This window comes from Cetorhinus maximus, chromosome 6 (assembly GCF_964194155.1).
Source record: "Cetorhinus maximus chromosome 6, sCetMax3.hap1.1, whole genome shotgun sequence".
NCBI lineage: Eukaryota > Metazoa > Chordata > Chondrichthyes > Lamniformes > Cetorhinidae > Cetorhinus > Cetorhinus maximus.
The window spans coordinates 2,030,075-2,050,086 of record NC_135884.1 but is presented as its reverse complement, the minus strand read 5'-3'; the positions used below and the strand labels follow the sequence as shown (position 1 = coordinate 2,050,086).

The 20,012-nt window shown below is 44.8% G+C and overlaps 1 protein-coding gene across 2 annotated transcripts in view; it reads left to right on the top strand.

The window, feature by feature from the left end:
- lamb2 (laminin, beta 2 (laminin S)) overlaps nucleotides 1-10,581 on the top strand; it is a 193,053-nt gene extending 182,472 nt beyond the window's left edge. For both annotated transcript variants that reach the window (XM_078543047.1, XM_078543046.1), the window contains 2 exons: nucleotides 212-371; nucleotides 10,332-10,581. In XM_078543047.1, coding sequence (XP_078399173.1) covers nucleotides 212-371; nucleotides 10,332-10,468 — 297 coding nt within the window. In that variant the 3' untranslated portion in view covers nucleotides 10,469-10,581. The remainder of the gene's footprint in view (nucleotides 1-211; nucleotides 372-10,331) is intronic.
- Nucleotides 10,582-20,012: the final 9,431 nt, after the last annotated feature.

Here is a 20,012-nt window from a genome sequence, read left to right as displayed (position 1 = left end):
CAATGTAAAATGGGCTGCTGCCTCACTGTCACCTGTTTCACATTAGCATACAAAGACAATTCATTCTGTATATCTGCAAAGGGACAGAGCAAGTGTTCAGTCATGAGGCTCTGGTTACCATGAGGTGTAGGGCAGGCTAGATGGACCAGCTGGTCTCTTCCTGCTCATCAGGTTCACATGTTCATATATGGTTACCTTTTTTTGCTTCCAGATGTTGGAGGGACAGCTCTCAGACAAATATAAAATTGTGCACGGTCTTATAGACCGAAAGAGTGGCACGGTTTTCGATGCTAAACACAAAGCAGAGAGCCTTCGGGATGAAGCCAAGCAGCTCCTGAGAGATGCACAAGACAAGCTGGAGAGGTTGAACGGTGAGATGCTGCCAAGTAGCACAAGTAAAATTTACAAAGCCAGATTGGCCAAGATATGTGTGCGTGGTATTTCTTAGGCCAAGGTATGTGTGCGTGGTATTTCTTTGGCCAAGGTATGTGTGCGTGGTATTTCTTTGGCCAAGGTATGTGTGCGTGGTATTTCTTTGGCCAAGGTATGTGTGCGTGGTATTTCTTTGGCCAAGGTATGTGTGCGTGGTATTTCTTTGGCCAAGGTATGTGTGCGTGGTATTTCTTTGGCCAAGGTATGTGTGCGTGGTATTTCTTAGGCCAAGGTATGTGTGCGTGGTATTTCTTAGGCCAAGGTATGTGTGCGTGGTATTTCTTAGGCCAAGGTATGTGTGCGTGGTATTTCTTAGGCCAAGGTATGTGTGCGTGGTATTTCTTAGGCCAAGGTATGTGTGCGTGGTATTTCTTAGGCCAAGGTATGTGTGCGTGGTATTTCTTAGGCCAAGGTATGTGTGCGTGGTATTTCTTAGGCCAAGGTATGTGTGCGTGGTATTTCTTAGGCCAAGGTATGTGTGCGTGGTATTTCTTAGGCCAAGGTATGTGTGCGTGGTATTTCTTAGGCCAAGGTATGTGTGCGTGGTATTTCTTAGGCCAAGGTATGTGTGCGTGGTATTTCTTAGGCCAAGGTATGTGTGCGTGGTATTTCTTAGGCCAAGGTATGTGTGCGTGGTATTTCTTAGGCCAAGGTATGTGTGCGTGGTATTTCTTAGGCCAAGGTATGTGTGCGTGGTATTTCTTAGGCCAAGGTATGTGTGCGTGGTATTTCTTAGGCCAAGGTATGTGTGCGTGGTATTTCTTAGGCCAAGGTATGTGTGCGTGGTATTTCTTAGGCCAAGGTATGTGTGCGTGGTATTTCTTAGGCCAAGGTATGTGTGCGTGGTATTTCTTAGGCCAAGGTATGTGTGCGTGGTATTTCTTAGGCCAAGGTATGTGTGCGTGGTATTTCTTAGGCCAAGGTATGTGTGCGTGGTATTTCTTAGGCCAAGGTATGTGTGCGTGGTATTTCTTAGGCCAAGGTATGTGTGCGTGGTATTTCTTAGGCCAAGGTATGTGTGCGTGGTATTTCTTAGGCCAAGGTATGTGTGCGTGGTATTTCTTAGGCCAAGGTATGTGTGCGTGGTATTTCTTAGGCCAAGGTATGTGTGCGTGGTATTTCTTAGGCCAAGGTATGTGTGCGTGGTATTTCTTAGGCCAAGGTATGTGTGCGTGGTATTTCTTAGGCCAAGGTATGTGTGCGTGGTATTTCTTAGGCCAAGGTATGTGTGCGTGGTATTTCTTAGGCCAAGGTATGTGTGCGTGGTATTTCTTAGGCCAAGGTATGTGTGCGTGGTATTTCTTAGGCCAAGGTATGTGTGCGTGGTATTTCTTAGGCCAAGGTATGTGTGCGTGGTATTTCTTAGGCCAAGGTATGTGTGCGTGGTATTTCTTAGGCCAAGGTATGTGTGCGTGGTATTTCTTAGGCCAAGGTATGTGTGCGTGGTATTTCTTAGGCCAAGGTATGTGTGCGTGGTATTTCTTAGGCCAAGGTATGTGTGCGTGGTATTTCTTAGGCCAAGGTATGTGTGCGTGGTATTTCTTAGGCCAAGGTATGTGTGCGTGGTATTTCTTAGGCCAAGGTATGTGTGCGTGGTATTTCTTAGGCCAAGGTATGTGTGCGTGGTATTTCTTAGGCCAAGGTATGTGTGCGTGGTATTTCTTAGGCCAAGGTATGTGTGCGTGGTATTTCTTAGGCCAAGGTATGTGTGCGTGGTATTTCTTAGGCCAAGGTATGTGTGCGTGGTATTTCTTAGGCCAAGGTATGTGTGCGTGGTATTTCTTAGGCCAAGGTATGTGTGCGTGGTATTTCTTAGGCCAAGGTATGTGTGCGTGGTATTTCTTAGGCCAAGGTATGTGTGCGTGGTATTTCTTAGGCCAAGGTATGTGTGCGTGGTATTTCTTAGGCCAAGGTATGTGTGCGTGGTATTTCTTAGGCCAAGGTATGTGTGCGTGGTATTTCTTAGGCCAAGGTATGTGTGCGTGGTATTTCTTAGGCCAAGGTATGTGTGCGTGGTATTTCTTAGGCCAAGGTATGTGTGCGTGGTATTTCTTAGGCCAAGGTATGTGTGCGTGGTATTTCTTAGGCCAAGGTATGTGTGCGTGGTATTTCTTAGGCCAAGGTATGTGTGCGTGGTATTTCTTAGGCCAAGGTATGTGTGCGTGGTATTTCTTAGGCCAAGGTATGTGTGCGTGGTATTTCTTAGGCCAAGGTATGTGTGCGTGGTATTTCTTAGGCCAAGGTATGTGTGCGTGGTATTTCTTAGGCCAAGGTATGTGTGCGTGGTATTTCTTAGGCCAAGGTATGTGTGCGTGGTATTTCTTAGGCCAAGGTATGTGTGCGTGGTATTTCTTAGGCCAAGGTATGTGTGCGTGGTATTTCTTAGGCCAAGGTATGTGTGCGTGGTATTTCTTAGGCCAAGGTATGTGTGCGTGGTATTTCTTAGGCCAAGGTATGTGTGCGTGGTATTTCTTAGGCCAAGGTATGTGTGCGTGGTATTTCTTAGGCCAAGGTATGTGTGCGTGGTATTTCTTAGGCCAAGGTATGTGTGCGTGGTATTTCTTAGGCCAAGGTATGTGTGCGTGGTATTTCTTAGGCCAAGGTATGTGTGCGTGGTATTTCTTAGGCCAAGGTATGTGTGCGTGGTATTTCTTAGGCCAAGGTATGTGTGCGTGGTATTTCTTAGGCCAAGGTATGTGTGCGTGGTATTTCTTAGGCCAAGGTATGTGTGCGTGGTATTTCTTAGGCCAAGGTATGTGTGCGTGGTATTTCTTAGGCCAAGGTATGTGTGCGTGGTATTTCTTAGGCCAAGGTATGTGTGCGTGGTATTTCTTAGGCCAAGGTATGTGTGCGTGGTATTTCTTAGGCCAAGGTATGTGTGCGTGGTATTTCTTAGGCCAAGGTATGTGTGCGTGGTATTTCTTAGGCCAAGGTATGTGTGCGTGGTATTTCTTAGGCCAAGGTATGTGTGCGTGGTATTTCTTAGGCCAAGGTATGTGTGCGTGGTATTTCTTAGGCCAAGGTATGTGTGCGTGGTATTTCTTAGGCCAAGGTATGTGTGCGTGGTATTTCTTAGGCCAAGGTATGTGTGCGTGGTATTTCTTAGGCCAAGGTATGTGTGCGTGGTATTTCTTAGGCCAAGGTATGTGTGCGTGGTATTTCTTAGGCCAAGGTATGTGTGCGTGGTATTTCTTAGGCCAAGGTATGTGTGCGTGGTATTTCTTAGGCCAAGGTATGTGTGCGTGGTATTTCTTAGGCCAAGGTATGTGTGCGTGGTATTTCTTAGGCCAAGGTATGTGTGCGTGGTATTTCTTAGGCCAAGGTATGTGTGCGTGGTATTTCTTAGGCCAAGGTATGTGTGCGTGGTATTTCTTAGGCCAAGGTATGTGTGCGTGGTATTTCTTAGGCCAAGGTATGTGTGCGTGGTATTTCTTAGGCCAAGGTATGTGTGCGTGGTATTTCTTAGGCCAAGGTATGTGTGCGTGGTATTTCTTAGGCCAAGGTATGTGTGCGTGGTATTTCTTAGGCCAAGGTATGTGTGCGTGGTATTTCTTAGGCCAAGGTATGTGTGCGTGGTATTTCTTAGGCCAAGGTATGTGTGCGTGGTATTTCTTAGGCCAAGGTATGTGTGCGTGGTATTTCTTAGGCCAAGGTATGTGTGCGTGGTATTTCTTAGGCCAAGGTATGTGTGCGTGGTATTTCTTAGGCCAAGGTATGTGTGCGTGGTATTTCTTAGGCCAAGGTATGTGTGCGTGGTATTTCTTAGGCCAAGGTATGTGTGCGTGGTATTTCTTAGGCCAAGGTATGTGTGCGTGGTATTTCTTAGGCCAAGGTATGTGTGCGTGGTATTTCTTAGGCCAAGGTATGTGTGCGTGGTATTTCTTAGGCCAAGGTATGTGTGCGTGGTATTTCTTAGGCCAAGGTATGTGTGCGTGGTATTTCTTAGGCCAAGGTATGTGTGCGTGGTATTTCTTAGGCCAAGGTATGTGTGCGTGGTATTTCTTAGGCCAAGGTATGTGTGCGTGGTATTTCTTAGGCCAAGGTATGTGTGCGTGGTATTTCTTAGGCCAAGGTATGTGTGCGTGGTATTTCTTAGGCCAAGGTATGTGTGCGTGGTATTTCTTAGGCCAAGGTATGTGTGCGTGGTATTTCTTAGGCCAAGGTATGTGTGCGTGGTATTTCTTAGGCCAAGGTATGTGTGCGTGGTATTTCTTAGGCCAAGGTATGTGTGCGTGGTATTTCTTAGGCCAAGGTATGTGTGCGTGGTATTTCTTAGGCCAAGGTATGTGTGCGTGGTATTTCTTAGGCCAAGGTATGTGTGCGTGGTATTTCTTAGGCCAAGGTATGTGTGCGTGGTATTTCTTAGGCCAAGGTATGTGTGCGTGGTATTTCTTAGGCCAAGGTATGTGTGCGTGGTATTTCTTAGGCCAAGGTATGTGTGCGTGGTATTTCTTAGGCCAAGGTATGTGTGCGTGGTATTTCTTAGGCCAAGGTATGTGTGCGTGGTATTTCTTAGGCCAAGGTATGTGTGCGTGGTATTTCTTAGGCCAAGGTATGTGTGCGTGGTATTTCTTAGGCCAAGGTATGTGTGCGTGGTATTTCTTAGGCCAAGGTATGTGTGCGTGGTATTTCTTAGGCCAAGGTATGTGTGCGTGGTATTTCTTAGGCCAAGGTATGTGTGCGTGGTATTTCTTAGGCCAAGGTATGTGTGCGTGGTATTTCTTAGGCCAAGGTATGTGTGCGTGGTATTTCTTAGGCCAAGGTATGTGTGCGTGGTATTTCTTAGGCCAAGGTATGTGTGCGTGGTATTTCTTAGGCCAAGGTATGTGTGCGTGGTATTTCTTAGGCCAAGGTATGTGTGCGTGGTATTTCTTAGGCCAAGGTATGTGTGCGTGGTATTTCTTAGGCCAAGGTATGTGTGCGTGGTATTTCTTAGGCCAAGGTATGTGTGCGTGGTATTTCTTAGGCCAAGGTATGTGTGCGTGGTATTTCTTAGGCCAAGGTATGTGTGCGTGGTATTTCTTAGGCCAAGGTATGTGTGCGTGGTATTTCTTAGGCCAAGGTATGTGTGCGTGGTATTTCTTAGGCCAAGGTATGTGTGCGTGGTATTTCTTAGGCCAAGGTATGTGTGCGTGGTATTTCTTAGGCCAAGGTATGTGTGCGTGGTATTTCTTAGGCCAAGGTATGTGTGCGTGGTATTTCTTAGGCCAAGGTATGTGTGCGTGGTATTTCTTAGGCCAAGGTATGTGTGCGTGGTATTTCTTAGGCCAAGGTATGTGTGCGTGGTATTTCTTAGGCCAAGGTATGTGTGCGTGGTATTTCTTAGGCCAAGGTATGTGTGCGTGGTATTTCTTAGGCCAAGGTATGTGTGCGTGGTATTTCTTAGGCCAAGGTATGTGTGCGTGGTATTTCTTAGGCCAAGGTATGTGTGCGTGGTATTTCTTAGGCCAAGGTATGTGTGCGTGGTATTTCTTAGGCCAAGGTATGTGTGCGTGGTATTTCTTAGGCCAAGGTATGTGTGCGTGGTATTTCTTAGGCCAAGGTATGTGTGCGTGGTATTTCTTAGGCCAAGGTATGTGTGCGTGGTATTTCTTAGGCCAAGGTATGTGTGCGTGGTATTTCTTAGGCCAAGGTATGTGTGCGTGGTATTTCTTAGGCCAAGGTATGTGTGCGTGGTATTTCTTAGGCCAAGGTATGTGTGCGTGGTATTTCTTAGGCCAAGGTATGTGTGCGTGGTATTTCTTAGGCCAAGGTATGTGTGCGTGGTATTTCTTAGGCCAAGGTATGTGTGCGTGGTATTTCTTAGGCCAAGGTATGTGTGCGTGGTATTTCTTAGGCCAAGGTATGTGTGCGTGGTATTTCTTAGGCCAAGGTATGTGTGCGTGGTATTTCTTAGGCCAAGGTATGTGTGCGTGGTATTTCTTAGGCCAAGGTATGTGTGCGTGGTATTTCTTAGGCCAAGGTATGTGTGCGTGGTATTTCTTAGGCCAAGGTATGTGTGCGTGGTATTTCTTAGGCCAAGGTATGTGTGCGTGGTATTTCTTAGGCCAAGGTATGTGTGCGTGGTATTTCTTAGGCCAAGGTATGTGTGCGTGGTATTTCTTAGGCCAAGGTATGTGTGCGTGGTATTTCTTAGGCCAAGGTATGTGTGCGTGGTATTTCTTAGGCCAAGGTATGTGTGCGTGGTATTTCTTAGGCCAAGGTATGTGTGCGTGGTATTTCTTAGGCCAAGGTATGTGTGCGTGGTATTTCTTAGGCCAAGGTATGTGTGCGTGGTATTTCTTAGGCCAAGGTATGTGTGCGTGGTATTTCTTAGGCCAAGGTATGTGTGCGTGGTATTTCTTAGGCCAAGGTATGTGTGCGTGGTATTTCTTAGGCCAAGGTATGTGTGCGTGGTATTTCTTAGGCCAAGGTATGTGTGCGTGGTATTTCTTAGGCCAAGGTATGTGTGCGTGGTATTTCTTAGGCCAAGGTATGTGTGCGTGGTATTTCTTAGGCCAAGGTATGTGTGCGTGGTATTTCTTAGGCCAAGGTATGTGTGCGTGGTATTTCTTAGGCCAAGGTATGTGTGCGTGGTATTTCTTAGGCCAAGGTATGTGTGCGTGGTATTTCTTAGGCCAAGGTATGTGTGCGTGGTATTTCTTAGGCCAAGGTATGTGTGCGTGGTATTTCTTAGGCCAAGGTATGTGTGCGTGGTATTTCTTAGGCCAAGGTATGTGTGCGTGGTATTTCTTAGGCCAAGGTATGTGTGCGTGGTATTTCTTAGGCCAAGGTATGTGTGCGTGGTATTTCTTAGGCCAAGGTATGTGTGCGTGGTATTTCTTAGGCCAAGGTATGTGTGCGTGGTATTTCTTAGGCCAAGGTATGTGTGCGTGGTATTTCTTAGGCCAAGGTATGTGTGCGTGGTATTTCTTAGGCCAAGGTATGTGTGCGTGGTATTTCTTAGGCCAAGGTATGTGTGCGTGGTATTTCTTAGGCCAAGGTATGTGTGCGTGGTATTTCTTAGGCCAAGGTATGTGTGCGTGGTATTTCTTAGGCCAAGGTATGTGTGCGTGGTATTTCTTAGGCCAAGGTATGTGTGCGTGGTATTTCTTAGGCCAAGGTATGTGTGCGTGGTATTTCTTAGGCCAAGGTATGTGTGCGTGGTATTTCTTAGGCCAAGGTATGTGTGCGTGGTATTTCTTAGGCCAAGGTATGTGTGCGTGGTATTTCTTAGGCCAAGGTATGTGTGCGTGGTATTTCTTAGGCCAAGGTATGTGTGCGTGGTATTTCTTAGGCCAAGGTATGTGTGCGTGGTATTTCTTAGGCCAAGGTATGTGTGCGTGGTATTTCTTAGGCCAAGGTATGTGTGCGTGGTATTTCTTAGGCCAAGGTATGTGTGCGTGGTATTTCTTAGGCCAAGGTATGTGTGCGTGGTATTTCTTAGGCCAAGGTATGTGTGCGTGGTATTTCTTAGGCCAAGGTATGTGTGCGTGGTATTTCTTAGGCCAAGGTATGTGTGCGTGGTATTTCTTAGGCCAAGGTATGTGTGCGTGGTATTTCTTAGGCCAAGGTATGTGTGCGTGGTATTTCTTAGGCCAAGGTATGTGTGCGTGGTATTTCTTAGGCCAAGGTATGTGTGCGTGGTATTTCTTAGGCCAAGGTATGTGTGCGTGGTATTTCTTAGGCCAAGGTATGTGTGCGTGGTATTTCTTAGGCCAAGGTATGTGTGCGTGGTATTTCTTAGGCCAAGGTATGTGTGCGTGGTATTTCTTAGGCCAAGGTATGTGTGCGTGGTATTTCTTAGGCCAAGGTATGTGTGCGTGGTATTTCTTAGGCCAAGGTATGTGTGCGTGGTATTTCTTAGGCCAAGGTATGTGTGCGTGGTATTTCTTAGGCCAAGGTATGTGTGCGTGGTATTTCTTAGGCCAAGGTATGTGTGCGTGGTATTTCTTAGGCCAAGGTATGTGTGCGTGGTATTTCTTAGGCCAAGGTATGTGTGCGTGGTATTTCTTAGGCCAAGGTATGTGTGCGTGGTATTTCTTAGGCCAAGGTATGTGTGCGTGGTATTTCTTAGGCCAAGGTATGTGTGCGTGGTATTTCTTAGGCCAAGGTATGTGTGCGTGGTATTTCTTAGGCCAAGGTATGTGTGCGTGGTATTTCTTAGGCCAAGGTATGTGTGCGTGGTATTTCTTAGGCCAAGGTATGTGTGCGTGGTATTTCTTAGGCCAAGGTATGTGTGCGTGGTATTTCTTAGGCCAAGGTATGTGTGCGTGGTATTTCTTAGGCCAAGGTATGTGTGCGTGGTATTTCTTAGGCCAAGGTATGTGTGCGTGGTATTTCTTAGGCCAAGGTATGTGTGCGTGGTATTTCTTAGGCCAAGGTATGTGTGCGTGGTATTTCTTAGGCCAAGGTATGTGTGCGTGGTATTTCTTAGGCCAAGGTATGTGTGCGTGGTATTTCTTAGGCCAAGGTATGTGTGCGTGGTATTTCTTAGGCCAAGGTATGTGTGCGTGGTATTTCTTAGGCCAAGGTATGTGTGCGTGGTATTTCTTAGGCCAAGGTATGTGTGCGTGGTATTTCTTAGGCCAAGGTATGTGTGCGTGGTATTTCTTAGGCCAAGGTATGTGTGCGTGGTATTTCTTAGGCCAAGGTATGTGTGCGTGGTATTTCTTAGGCCAAGGTATGTGTGCGTGGTATTTCTTAGGCCAAGGTATGTGTGCGTGGTATTTCTTAGGCCAAGGTATGTGTGCGTGGTATTTCTTAGGCCAAGGTATGTGTGCGTGGTATTTCTTAGGCCAAGGTATGTGTGCGTGGTATTTCTTAGGCCAAGGTATGTGTGCGTGGTATTTCTTAGGCCAAGGTATGTGTGCGTGGTATTTCTTAGGCCAAGGTATGTGTGCGTGGTATTTCTTAGGCCAAGGTATGTGTGCGTGGTATTTCTTATATAAAGTTCATTTCAAAGGAAAACATTCTGCTGTGAAATGCGTGATGGACTTTCATCACAAAAAGTGCAGATTTTTGAGAAGTCTCTGGCAGAAAATGGAAAAAAGGGCAAGAAAGACTTGCACTTCTATAGCATCTTCCATGGCCTCAGGGTGTCCTCACTCATTTTACACCCAATGATGTACTTATGAAGTGCAGTCACTGTTATAATGCAGGAAATTCAGCAACTAATTAGCGCACTGCAAGCTCCCACAGAAACAGGCCATTCACTTCGACTATATTTACTGATGGCCATACACCACACAATCCTCCTCCTACCCGATTTCAATTCACCATAATCTTCTATTCCTTTCTTTCTCCTTCATATACTTATCAAGCTTTCTCTAACCATCCTTAACAGTGTTAAATCTAACATCATCCATTCAGGCTTTACATACAACTATTATTTAATACAAACAAATAAAATACTGCAGAAGCTGGAAATCTGAACTAAACAGGAAATACTGGAAACATTCAGCAGGTTAGGTAGCAAGTGTTTCTCTCTCTAGCAGTTTTTCCAGCAATTTCTTGCTTTACTTATTATGAACAGTTTACAGCATCACCCCCTGAGCTTGCTGATCTACATTGGCTCCTGGTCTGGCAACACCTCGATTTTTCAAATTCCCATCCTTGTTTTCAAACCCATCCATGGCCTCACTCCCTTTATCTCTGTAACCTCCTCCAGCCCCTAAAACCCACCCAGATCTCTGCACTCCTCCAATTCTGGCCTCTTGAGTATCCCTGATTTTCATTACTCCACCATTGGTGGTGGGACCTTCAGCGCCCTGGGCTCTAGACTCTCCTGTGGATAATACAAAAACGAATAACCCTCCTATGAAGTGCCTTGGGACGCTTTACTACATTAAAGGTGATATATAAATGCAGGATGTTGTTATTTTCATAACTAATCGGATGAATTTTCTCCTACCCAACAGATCTTGAGGGTCAATATGAAGCAAATGAACAGGTGCTGGAGGAAAAGGCCCATCAGCTGGATGGTCTGGAGGAGAAGATGAAAGAAATTTTGAAAGCTATTAACCAACAGATCCAAATCTACAACACCTGCCAGTAAATGAACAAATGCCAAAAAAGAAACTACCCCTACATATAAATAAGCACTTGTGTAATTAACCTTAGAACATCCACGGCAATATCACATTATCCAGCTGTTAGGTGCTATATTTTGGCTTTTCTTATGCACAATACATTTCCCCCCACCATCACCCCCTCCCAACTCCACATACAAACTCCACTTCAGTTCCCTGATGAATCTGTTACATAAAGAAGCCCCTAAGCAAAAATGCAGCGAGGAAATCAAGGAAGTAATGGCCCTGTTTCGTTGAATACTAAAGAAATGGATGCTATTAAGTCCCTTGAGTCAAATCATATGTGAACATCACTTGAGTGGTTCATGCAATTTGTGAAAAGATTATTAATGGCAGTTTTTATTTCAATTTTAAAAACTCAGATTTTTATCACGTTTTAAGTTCCATACAAAAAAAGGAGTATGTAGGGCAAAAAAAAAAACTTAGGTTAAATCACGTAGGGCAGGATTTTCCCCCGTCGGGGGCGAAGTTGAATTGCGGGCACGCAGAGGCGCGTCTCCGATTGGCGCCCCCAATTTGAGGTGCGGCGCCATTTTATGTGGGTGGGCCAATTAAGGTCCTCCCAGCGCAACGTCCACTCGGAAGCACTATGCGCTCCCTGTGCAGGCGGTGGGGTAGGAATCCCTAAACCCGAGAGTGCGCTCTTTCGTGCATGCGCATGAAAGAGTGCACTCATCTCCCTGAGGCTAAGTGCTGCCTCAGGGAGATCGGCTGTTGTCATAAATATTAAAAATAGAAAAAAAAATTCCGACATGTCCCCTAATGTGACACTGTCATATGAGTTGGGACGTGTCCATAATTTTTTTTAAAACTTTAATAAAATTTTTTAAAGCCTACGTGAAACCTCATCCCGCCCGTGGATGAGATTTCATGCTTTTTCTAATTCCTGCCGGGGCTCCTGGCCTGCCCGCCAACCTTAAGGTTGGTCAGGCAGGTCCATTAATTAGCTAAATGATTGTCAATGGCCTCAATTAGCTATTGACAAGTCGGGGGGCACACAGCTGATTTTGCTGCGCCCTCGCCTACTGGAAAATTTAAATGGGGCGCGGTGACGTTGGGAGTTCCGCCTGACATCACCGCACGTCAGTTTACGTGTTGGCGAGCGGGCCCCGCTAACTGACGGGAAAATCCTGCCCTTATTATTTTTTAAATTTTGGATGTCACTCCTACAAGAAAACAAGCAAAGGATTTTCAGTCAAATTAAAAGATTCATAATTATTTACACCATTTGTAAATGGGCTTCACCATCAGATCCTCACTTAACCCTTTGATTTTTAATTAAAAAATGCCATCTAAGTCAAAAGATCTGTTTATTGTCTCTGCCTCACACTTTCCATTATGATGGTGAAATTTTGAAAGTTGCTGGAGATTATGCACAGGGGAAGGAGTTGCAGTCTTGCCTTGAGTAAAGTCAAGGAGAACATGTTTTTCTTGCCAATTCATCACTTGCAAAGGATCCAGGAACTTTCAGGCAGAAATCACTCGAAATAATTTGAATGATTCTTACATTTGCAGCATCATTTGAGGCAGTCATTTGAAAGTTCTCAGGTGCCCCAAGTCCTGTTGTACTTGGACAGTTTTCCTATTTTCCTTCCCCCAGTGGGAGTATGGCATTGAGATAGAGGATCAGCCATGATCATATTGAATGGCAGAGCAGGCTTGAATGATCTACACAAAAACAGAATTACCTGGAAAAACTCAGCAGGTCTGGCAGCATCGGTGGCAGCATCCGCAGTAGCTTTTAGCTTGAATGACCTACTCCTGTTTCTATTTTCTATGTTTCCATGTAACTTCAATTTTTTTTGATCATCCTGCAGCATTGAATCTGGTTTCCTTTGCTTGGTTCCTAAGGGTGCAAAATGGATTTTTCTAGTGCTGTTAAAAGGTGTTTCTGAAGGTATCCATGCTTCTCACAGTAGCTGATGGTTTGATGACTTAGGGCGCCAGGTTGGGAATTTCATTCTCTGAAATCTCACCATTTCACCACAAGCACAGGACCTCTCAAGAACCAAAAATCCACAAATACCAAAGTATTTTGATATCCCTGTTACGATCCAGATTGTAACTTGACAGTAAACTGATTTTCAAATATTAAAAAGAGTAATTGTTAGTCACAAGCCAGAGTTTTCTCCTTTTCGACAATTTATCCTTCCTCTGAGCTGCAAAGCAAGTTCTAATTTTGTTTTGCCTCTGATTTCTGACAATTACAACTCATGAAGCCTTTAGCCTGATTTTATAGTTTAATAAGTCGTGCAGTTAACATACGAACATACTAATTAGGAGCAGGTGTAGTCCACTCGGCCCCTCAAGCCTGCTCCGCCATCGAATAAGATCTTAGCGGATCTGAATGTAACCTCAACCCCACATTCCTGCCTATCCCTGATAACCTTTCACCCCTTGTTAAATCAAGAATCTATCTAACTCTGCCTTAAAAATATTCAAAGACTCTGCTTCCACTGCCTTTTGAAGAAGAGTTCCAAAGGCTCACAACTCAAAGTTTCTCCTCATCTGTCTTAAATGAGTGGTCCCTTACTTTTAAACAGTGATCCTGAGTTCTAGGCTCTCCCACATGAGGAAACATCCTCTCCATATCCATCCTGTCAAGACCCCTCAGGATCTTAAATGTTTCAATTAAGTTGCCTCTTACTCCAAACTCCAGTGGATACAAGCCTAACCTGTCCAGCCTTTCCTCATAAAGACAACCCACCCATTCCTGGTATTAGTTCAGTAAACCTTCTCTGAACAGCTTCTAACGCATTTACATTCTTCTTTAAATAAGGAGACCAGTACTGTACACAAACCTCCAGCTGTGGTCTTAGCAATGTTGTGTACAACTAAAGCATAACCTCCCTACTTTTGTATTCAATTCCCCTCACAATAAATGATAACATTCAATTAGCTTTCCTAATAACCTGCTGTGCCTGTATATTAACCTTTTGTGATTCATGCACTAGGACACCCAGATCCTTTTGAATCTCAGAGCTCTACAATCTCTCACCATTTAGATCATGTTCATTTTGGCAGGAAGAATAAAAAAGAAACAATTTCACATGTACCCACATTATACTCCATTTGTCACATCTTTCCCCACTCACTTAACCCATCTATGTCACTTTGTAGCCTCCATATGTCCTCTTCACAATTTACTTTCCTACCTATCTTTGTGTCGTCAGCAAATTTGCGCACCATTCCTTTGGTCCCTTCATCCAAGTCATTTATATGAATTGTAGAAGGTTGAGGCCCCAGCACTGATCCCAGCACTGAGTGGCCTACCACTCATCACATCCTGCCAACCAGAAAAATATCCATTTATGCCAACTCGTTTCCTGTTAACTAACCAATCCTTCTACCCATGCCAACACATTACCCCCTACACCATGAGCTTTTATTTTCTGCAGTAACCTTTGATGTGGCACCTTATCAAATGCCTTCTGGAAATCTAAGTACAGTACATCCACCTGTTTCCCTTTGTACAGAGCATATGTGACTCCTTCAAAGAATAAATTGGTTAAACATGATTTCCCTTTTACAAAACCATGCTGATGCTGTCTGATTGCCTTGAATTTATCTAAGTGCCCTGCTATAACATCTTTAATAATAGCTTCTAACATTTTCCCTATGACAGATATTAGGCCCACTGGCCTATAGTTTCCTTATTTGTCTCCCTTTTTTAAATAAAGGAGTTACATTTGCTATTTCCCAATCGAATGGAACCTTCCCCGAATCTTCGGGTCAGCGTGTGGGGGGCGGGAACTGCTCACTGATGCATAAAATGACACGTGGTGACATCGGGCGTGCGTCCCAACATCACTGCTCTCTCAACATGCCCTGCCATCTTCAATGACCTATGTATGTGTACACTGAGGTCCTGCTGTTCCTGCACCTCCTTTAGAAGATCTCCTTTTATTTTATACTGTGTCACCTCTCTTCCCTGCCAAAACAAATCACCTCACTTCTCTGCATTGAACTTCATCTGCCACTTATCTGCCCAATCCACCAGCATGCCTATGTCCTTTTGAAGTTCAAGACTATCCCCATCACAGATGACAACATTTCCAATCTTCATATCATCTGCAAATTTGGAAATCATGCCCTGCACACCACAGTCAAGGTCATTACTGTTCCCTGTCACTCAGCCAATTTCTTATCCAAATGTCTATTTTCCTTTTATCCCAAGGCCTAGAATTTTGCTCACAAGTCTGCTGTGTGGCACTGTATCAGATGCCTTTTGAAAATCCATATACGCCACATCAATGTTTCCTTTATCAACCTGTTACCTCCTCAAAAAAATTCCAGCAAGTTAGTTAAACATAATTTTCCCTTGATGAATCCATCCTAACTTTCCTTAATTATTCTGCACTTGTCTAAGTGATTATTGATTTTATCCCTTACGATAGTTTAGAAGTTTCCCTACCACTGAGGTCAAACTGATTGGTCTGTAGTTGCCAGCTTTATCCTTGCATCCCTTTTTGAACACTGGTGTAACATTCACAGTTCTCTAGTCCTCTGGCAGTTCCCCTGTGCCTAAGGAAGGCTGGAAGATTATCACTAGTACCGCTGCAATTTCTACTCTCACTTCCCTCAGTACCCTTGGACGCATCTCATCTGGTCCTTGTATCTTATCTATTTTAAGTAAAGGTAGCCTTTCCAACACCACCTTCCTCTTGATTGCAAGTTCTTCTAGTGTACCAGTTACCCCCTCTCACCTCAGCCTGGGTAGAAGTTCTTCCTTTGTAAAGACTCATTCAACACTTCCGCTATTTCTCCAGCCTCCACGTGCAAGTCCCCGTTTTTGTCCCTAATCGGCCTTACATTTTCTTTTACCACCCTTTTATTATTTACATGTTTATAGGAGACCTTGAACTCCTTTTTATGTTCACTGCCAGCCTCTTTTCATGCTCTCTCCTTTATTTTCTTATTAGTTTCTTCACTTCCCCTCTGGTCCTTCTATATTCAGCCCGATTCTCTATTGTACTTTCTACCTGACATCTGTTGTACACACACTTCTTCCTTTTCATCTTTAACTCTATTGTTCTTGTCATCCAGGGCACTCTGGAGCTATTCGTCCTATTCCCTTTCCCCGCCAAGGGAATATACCTTGACATTGCCTGCAATACCTTTTCTTTGAAAGTGGTCCATTGTTCAGCCACTGTCTTTTCTGCCAACATTTGATTCCAACTCACTCGACTCACATGCATTCTCATCCCATCGAAGTTGGCTTTCCCCCAATTAATTATCCCTGCTCTGGATTGTTCTCTGTCCTTTTCCATGATTAACTTAAACCTTATGATACAATGGTCACTGTACCCTAGAGACTCTCCCACTGAGATTTGATCCACTTGGGCCAACTCATTCCCCAGAACCAGATTCAAAAGTGCATGTCCTCTCGTTGGACTGGAAACACACTGCTGTAGAAAATGATCTTGAACACATTCCAGGAACTCTCATCCCTCTTGTCCTTTCGTACTATTCCTATCCCAGTCAATGTTTGGATAATTGAAGTCCCCCATTATGATTACTCTATAACTCTTCCACCTCTCTGTAATTTCTTTGTAAATTTGTTTCTCCACATCCCTTCCACTAGTTGGTAGTCTATATACTACACCAGTCAATATTATTGCACCTTTCCCACTCCTTACCTCTAGCCAGAGAGATTCTGTCCTTGACCCCCTCTGGAACATTCTCTCTCTCTCCAGTACTGTTAATACCATCTTTAACCAATATTGCCACTTCCCCCACCCCCCATTTCTTCCTTTCTTGTCTCCCCTAAACACCTTGTACCCAGGAATATTTAACATCGAGCCCTGCCATTCTTTGAGCCAGGTCTCTGTTATAGCAATATCATAATTCCATTTGTAAACCTGTGTCTGCAGTTCACCAATCTTATTAATCACATTCCATGCATTCACATTAGCCTTGGTTTAGGCTTTTTTTTTTACTTTCTCGCTTATTCTAAGCCCATCTAATGACACACTGTTGCCTACTCGAATTCTATCAAACTCTCCAAGTATTCTATCTACCTTGATGCAACTCTGATATCCTCATTATCAGTTGATACTTCACTACTTCCCACTTTTTTTTTAAAAATTCATTCACGGGATGTGGGCTTCGCTGGCTGGGCCAACATTTATTGTCCATCCATAGCTGCCCTACAACTAGTTGCCCTTGAGGTGGTGGTGAGCTGCCTTCTTGAATCGTGCAGTCCATGTGGTGTAGGTACACTCAATGCTATTAGGAATGGAGTTCCAGGATTTTGACCCAACAACAGTGAAGGAATGGTGTTACATTTCCAACTCAGGATGGTGAGTGGCTCGGAGGGGAACTTCTAGGTGGTGGTGTTCCCATCTATCTCGTGTCCATGTCCTTCTAGATGGTAATGGTCATGGGTTTGGAAGATGCTGTCTAAGGAGCCTTGGTGAATTCCTGCAGTGCATCTTGTAGATGGTACACACTGTTGCTACTGTGTGTCGGTGATGGAGGGAGTGAATGTTTGTGGATGTGGTGCCAATCAAGTGGGCTGCTTTGTCCTGGACGGTGTCAAGCTTCTTGAGCGTTGTGGGAGCTGCACTCATCCAGGCAAGTGGGGAATATTCCATCACACTCCTGACTTGTGCCTTGTAGATGGTGGACAGGCTTTGGGGAGTCAGGGGGTGAGTTACTCTGCAGGAATCCTGGCCTCCGACCTGCTCTTGTAGCCACAATATTTATATGGCTAGTCCAATTTAGTTTCTGATCAATGGTAAAACAGCCCCCCCCCCCCCCACCCCGCCCCGGATGTTGATTGCAGGGGATTCCCGCTGCCAGTTTTTCTCCTCTGCACTCTGAATTTCCCCCCAGGTTCCCATTCCCTGCCAATCTAGGTTAAACCCTGCCCAAGAGCACTAGCAAATCTCCTCACGTGGACACTAGTCCCAGTCCTATTAAGGTGTAACCTGTCCGTCTTGTACAGGTCCCACCTGCCCCAGAACCGATCCCAGTGTCACAGAAATCTAAAACCCTCCCTCCTCCAGTCACATGTTGAACTGCTCAATTTTCCTATTCTTATACTCACTAGCACATGGCACTGGGAGTAATCCTGAGATTACTGCTCCTGAGGTCCTGCTTTTTAATTTCCTTCCTAACTCCCTAAAATCTGTTTTCAGGTTCTCATCCCTTTACCTATGTCATTGGTCCCAATGTGGACCACAACCTCTGACTGTTCATCCTCCCCCAAAAGAATGTCCTGTGGCTGCTCTTTGACATCCTTGACCTTGGCACCAGGTAGGTAACATGCCATCCTGGAGTCACGTCTGCAGCCACAGAAATGCCTGTCTGCTCCCCAAACTGTGGAATCCTCTACTACTATAGCACTTCCACACTTCCTCCTCCCCTCCTCTGCAGCTGAGCCACCCATGGTGCCACAGACTTGGCTCTGGCTACAGTCCTCTGAGGAACCATCTCGCTCACCAGTATCCAAAATGGAAAAGTGGTTAGAAGAGAGACAGCCTCAGGGGATTCCTGCACTACTTGCCTGATTCTCTTAGATACTCTGACGGTTATCCATTCCCTCTCTGCCTGTGTACTTCTTAGCTGCAGTGTGACCACCTCTCTAAACGTGCTATCCACATAATCCTCAGCTTTGCTGTACCTCAGTGACTCCAGCCACCACTCAAGCTCCACATGGCTGAGTGCAGTAATCCCCTGAGGCTCTCTCACTCACTAACCACTTTTCCATTTTGGATACTGGTGAGCGAGATGGTTCCTCAGAGGACTGTAGCAAGAGCCAAGTCTGTGGCACCACATGTGGCTCAGCTGCATAGGAAGGGAGGAGGAAGTGTGGAAGTGCTATAGCACTGACATACTTTATATAAAACATTTACTACAGTATTTACTAATTTATTTTAATTATCTTAATTTAGAATAATTCCTACATTATACTACAATTTACTGTGTTTATCTCAGTCTCACTCCTTCTCACACTCTTAACTCTCCAGAGATTATTACCTTTAAGGTTCTGCTTCTTAATTTGGTGCCTAGCTCATTATACTGACTATGCAGAGCCTCCTTCCTCATCCAGCCTATGTCATTGGTACCTACATGGGCTACAACCACTGGATCCTCCCCCTGCAAGTTCCTCTCCAACCCTGAACAGATGCCCTGAACCCTGGCCCCAGGCAGGCAACAAAGCCATCTGAACACTCACTCTTTGCTAGAGAACAGTGTCTATCTCCCTCATTCTACTGTCCCCCTACTACCTCTACATTCCTTTTTGCTCCCGCCACTTGGAAGGCTTCCTGTACACAGTGCCATGGTCAGTTTGCTCATCCACCCTGCAGCCCCTGCTCTCATCCAAACAAGCTGAGAGAACCTCAAACCTGTTGGACATTTGCAGAGGGTCACACTCCCACCCTCTGGGTCCCCTTACCTACCTCACTCACAGTCATACCCTCCTGTCCCTGGCCACTGACCAAATCAGAACACCCTATCCTAAGTTGTATGACTGCCTCCTAGTATAAAGCATCCAGGTAACTTTCCCCCTCCCTGATGTCACAGTGTCTGCAGCTCAGCCTCCAGCTCAACGACTCTGAGTCAAAGCTCCTCGAGCCACAAACACTTACTGCAGACATGTTTGCCCTGGATTACAATGTTATCCAGGAGCTCCCACATGCTGCAGCCTTGACACATCACCTGTCCTACCATCCTTAATGTGTCTTAAATAATTATTTAATGTTAATTGCTTATTTATGTTGCTTTCTTATATATTTGATTAACTTTACCACCAAATTGTGTACTATTTTAAACCTTAGGGATAGAATAGAACTTACCCACTTACCAGATACTCACCAAACAGCTAGCTCCTTTCCCTGTAGTAGAGCAAGAACCAATTTATATGGGGTGAGAAAGATAGAAAGAGGAAACAAACAACTCCTTCCCCAAACTCCCCTCACCAAACTCAAAGCCTTCACTCAGCTAATCAGCTGCACTCCATTTGCCAAGGCTGCACTAAAGAACCCTGAATTTATAATAAACTGAAATGGGGCTACAATAACCAGATTCAACCCACTAGCTAATTAACTACTCAGTTCCTACAGCTGAGAGTGAGTTTACCCTGTCTAAACTGCAATAAGGTAAGAACTTAGCCTGCTAACACAGTACTTTCCAGTTACTGCTAATTACAGACTAGATTAGATTTTAAGAGCAAAATTTAAGAACAAAATTAACACTTAAACTTCCCTCTCACCAAACTCTTAAGTCTTCACTCAGTTCACCGGCTGCGGTCCGTTTGTCACAAATACATAGCAGATCCTTCTCTGAATGAATTTTTGTTACCAAGCCTGCCTATACAGCCCATTTAAACTGCATTGAATTGGTGGAAGAGCTGTTAATTTGAATGATCTCTGTGGAAACAGTGACATTTCTTCATTTGGAGAGATCCCAGAGACGCCTTATCGATGATGTCAGCTGCGACTCAGTTAGTAGCACTCTTGCCTTTGATTTAGAAGGTTGTGGGTTCATGTCCCACTCCCGGAA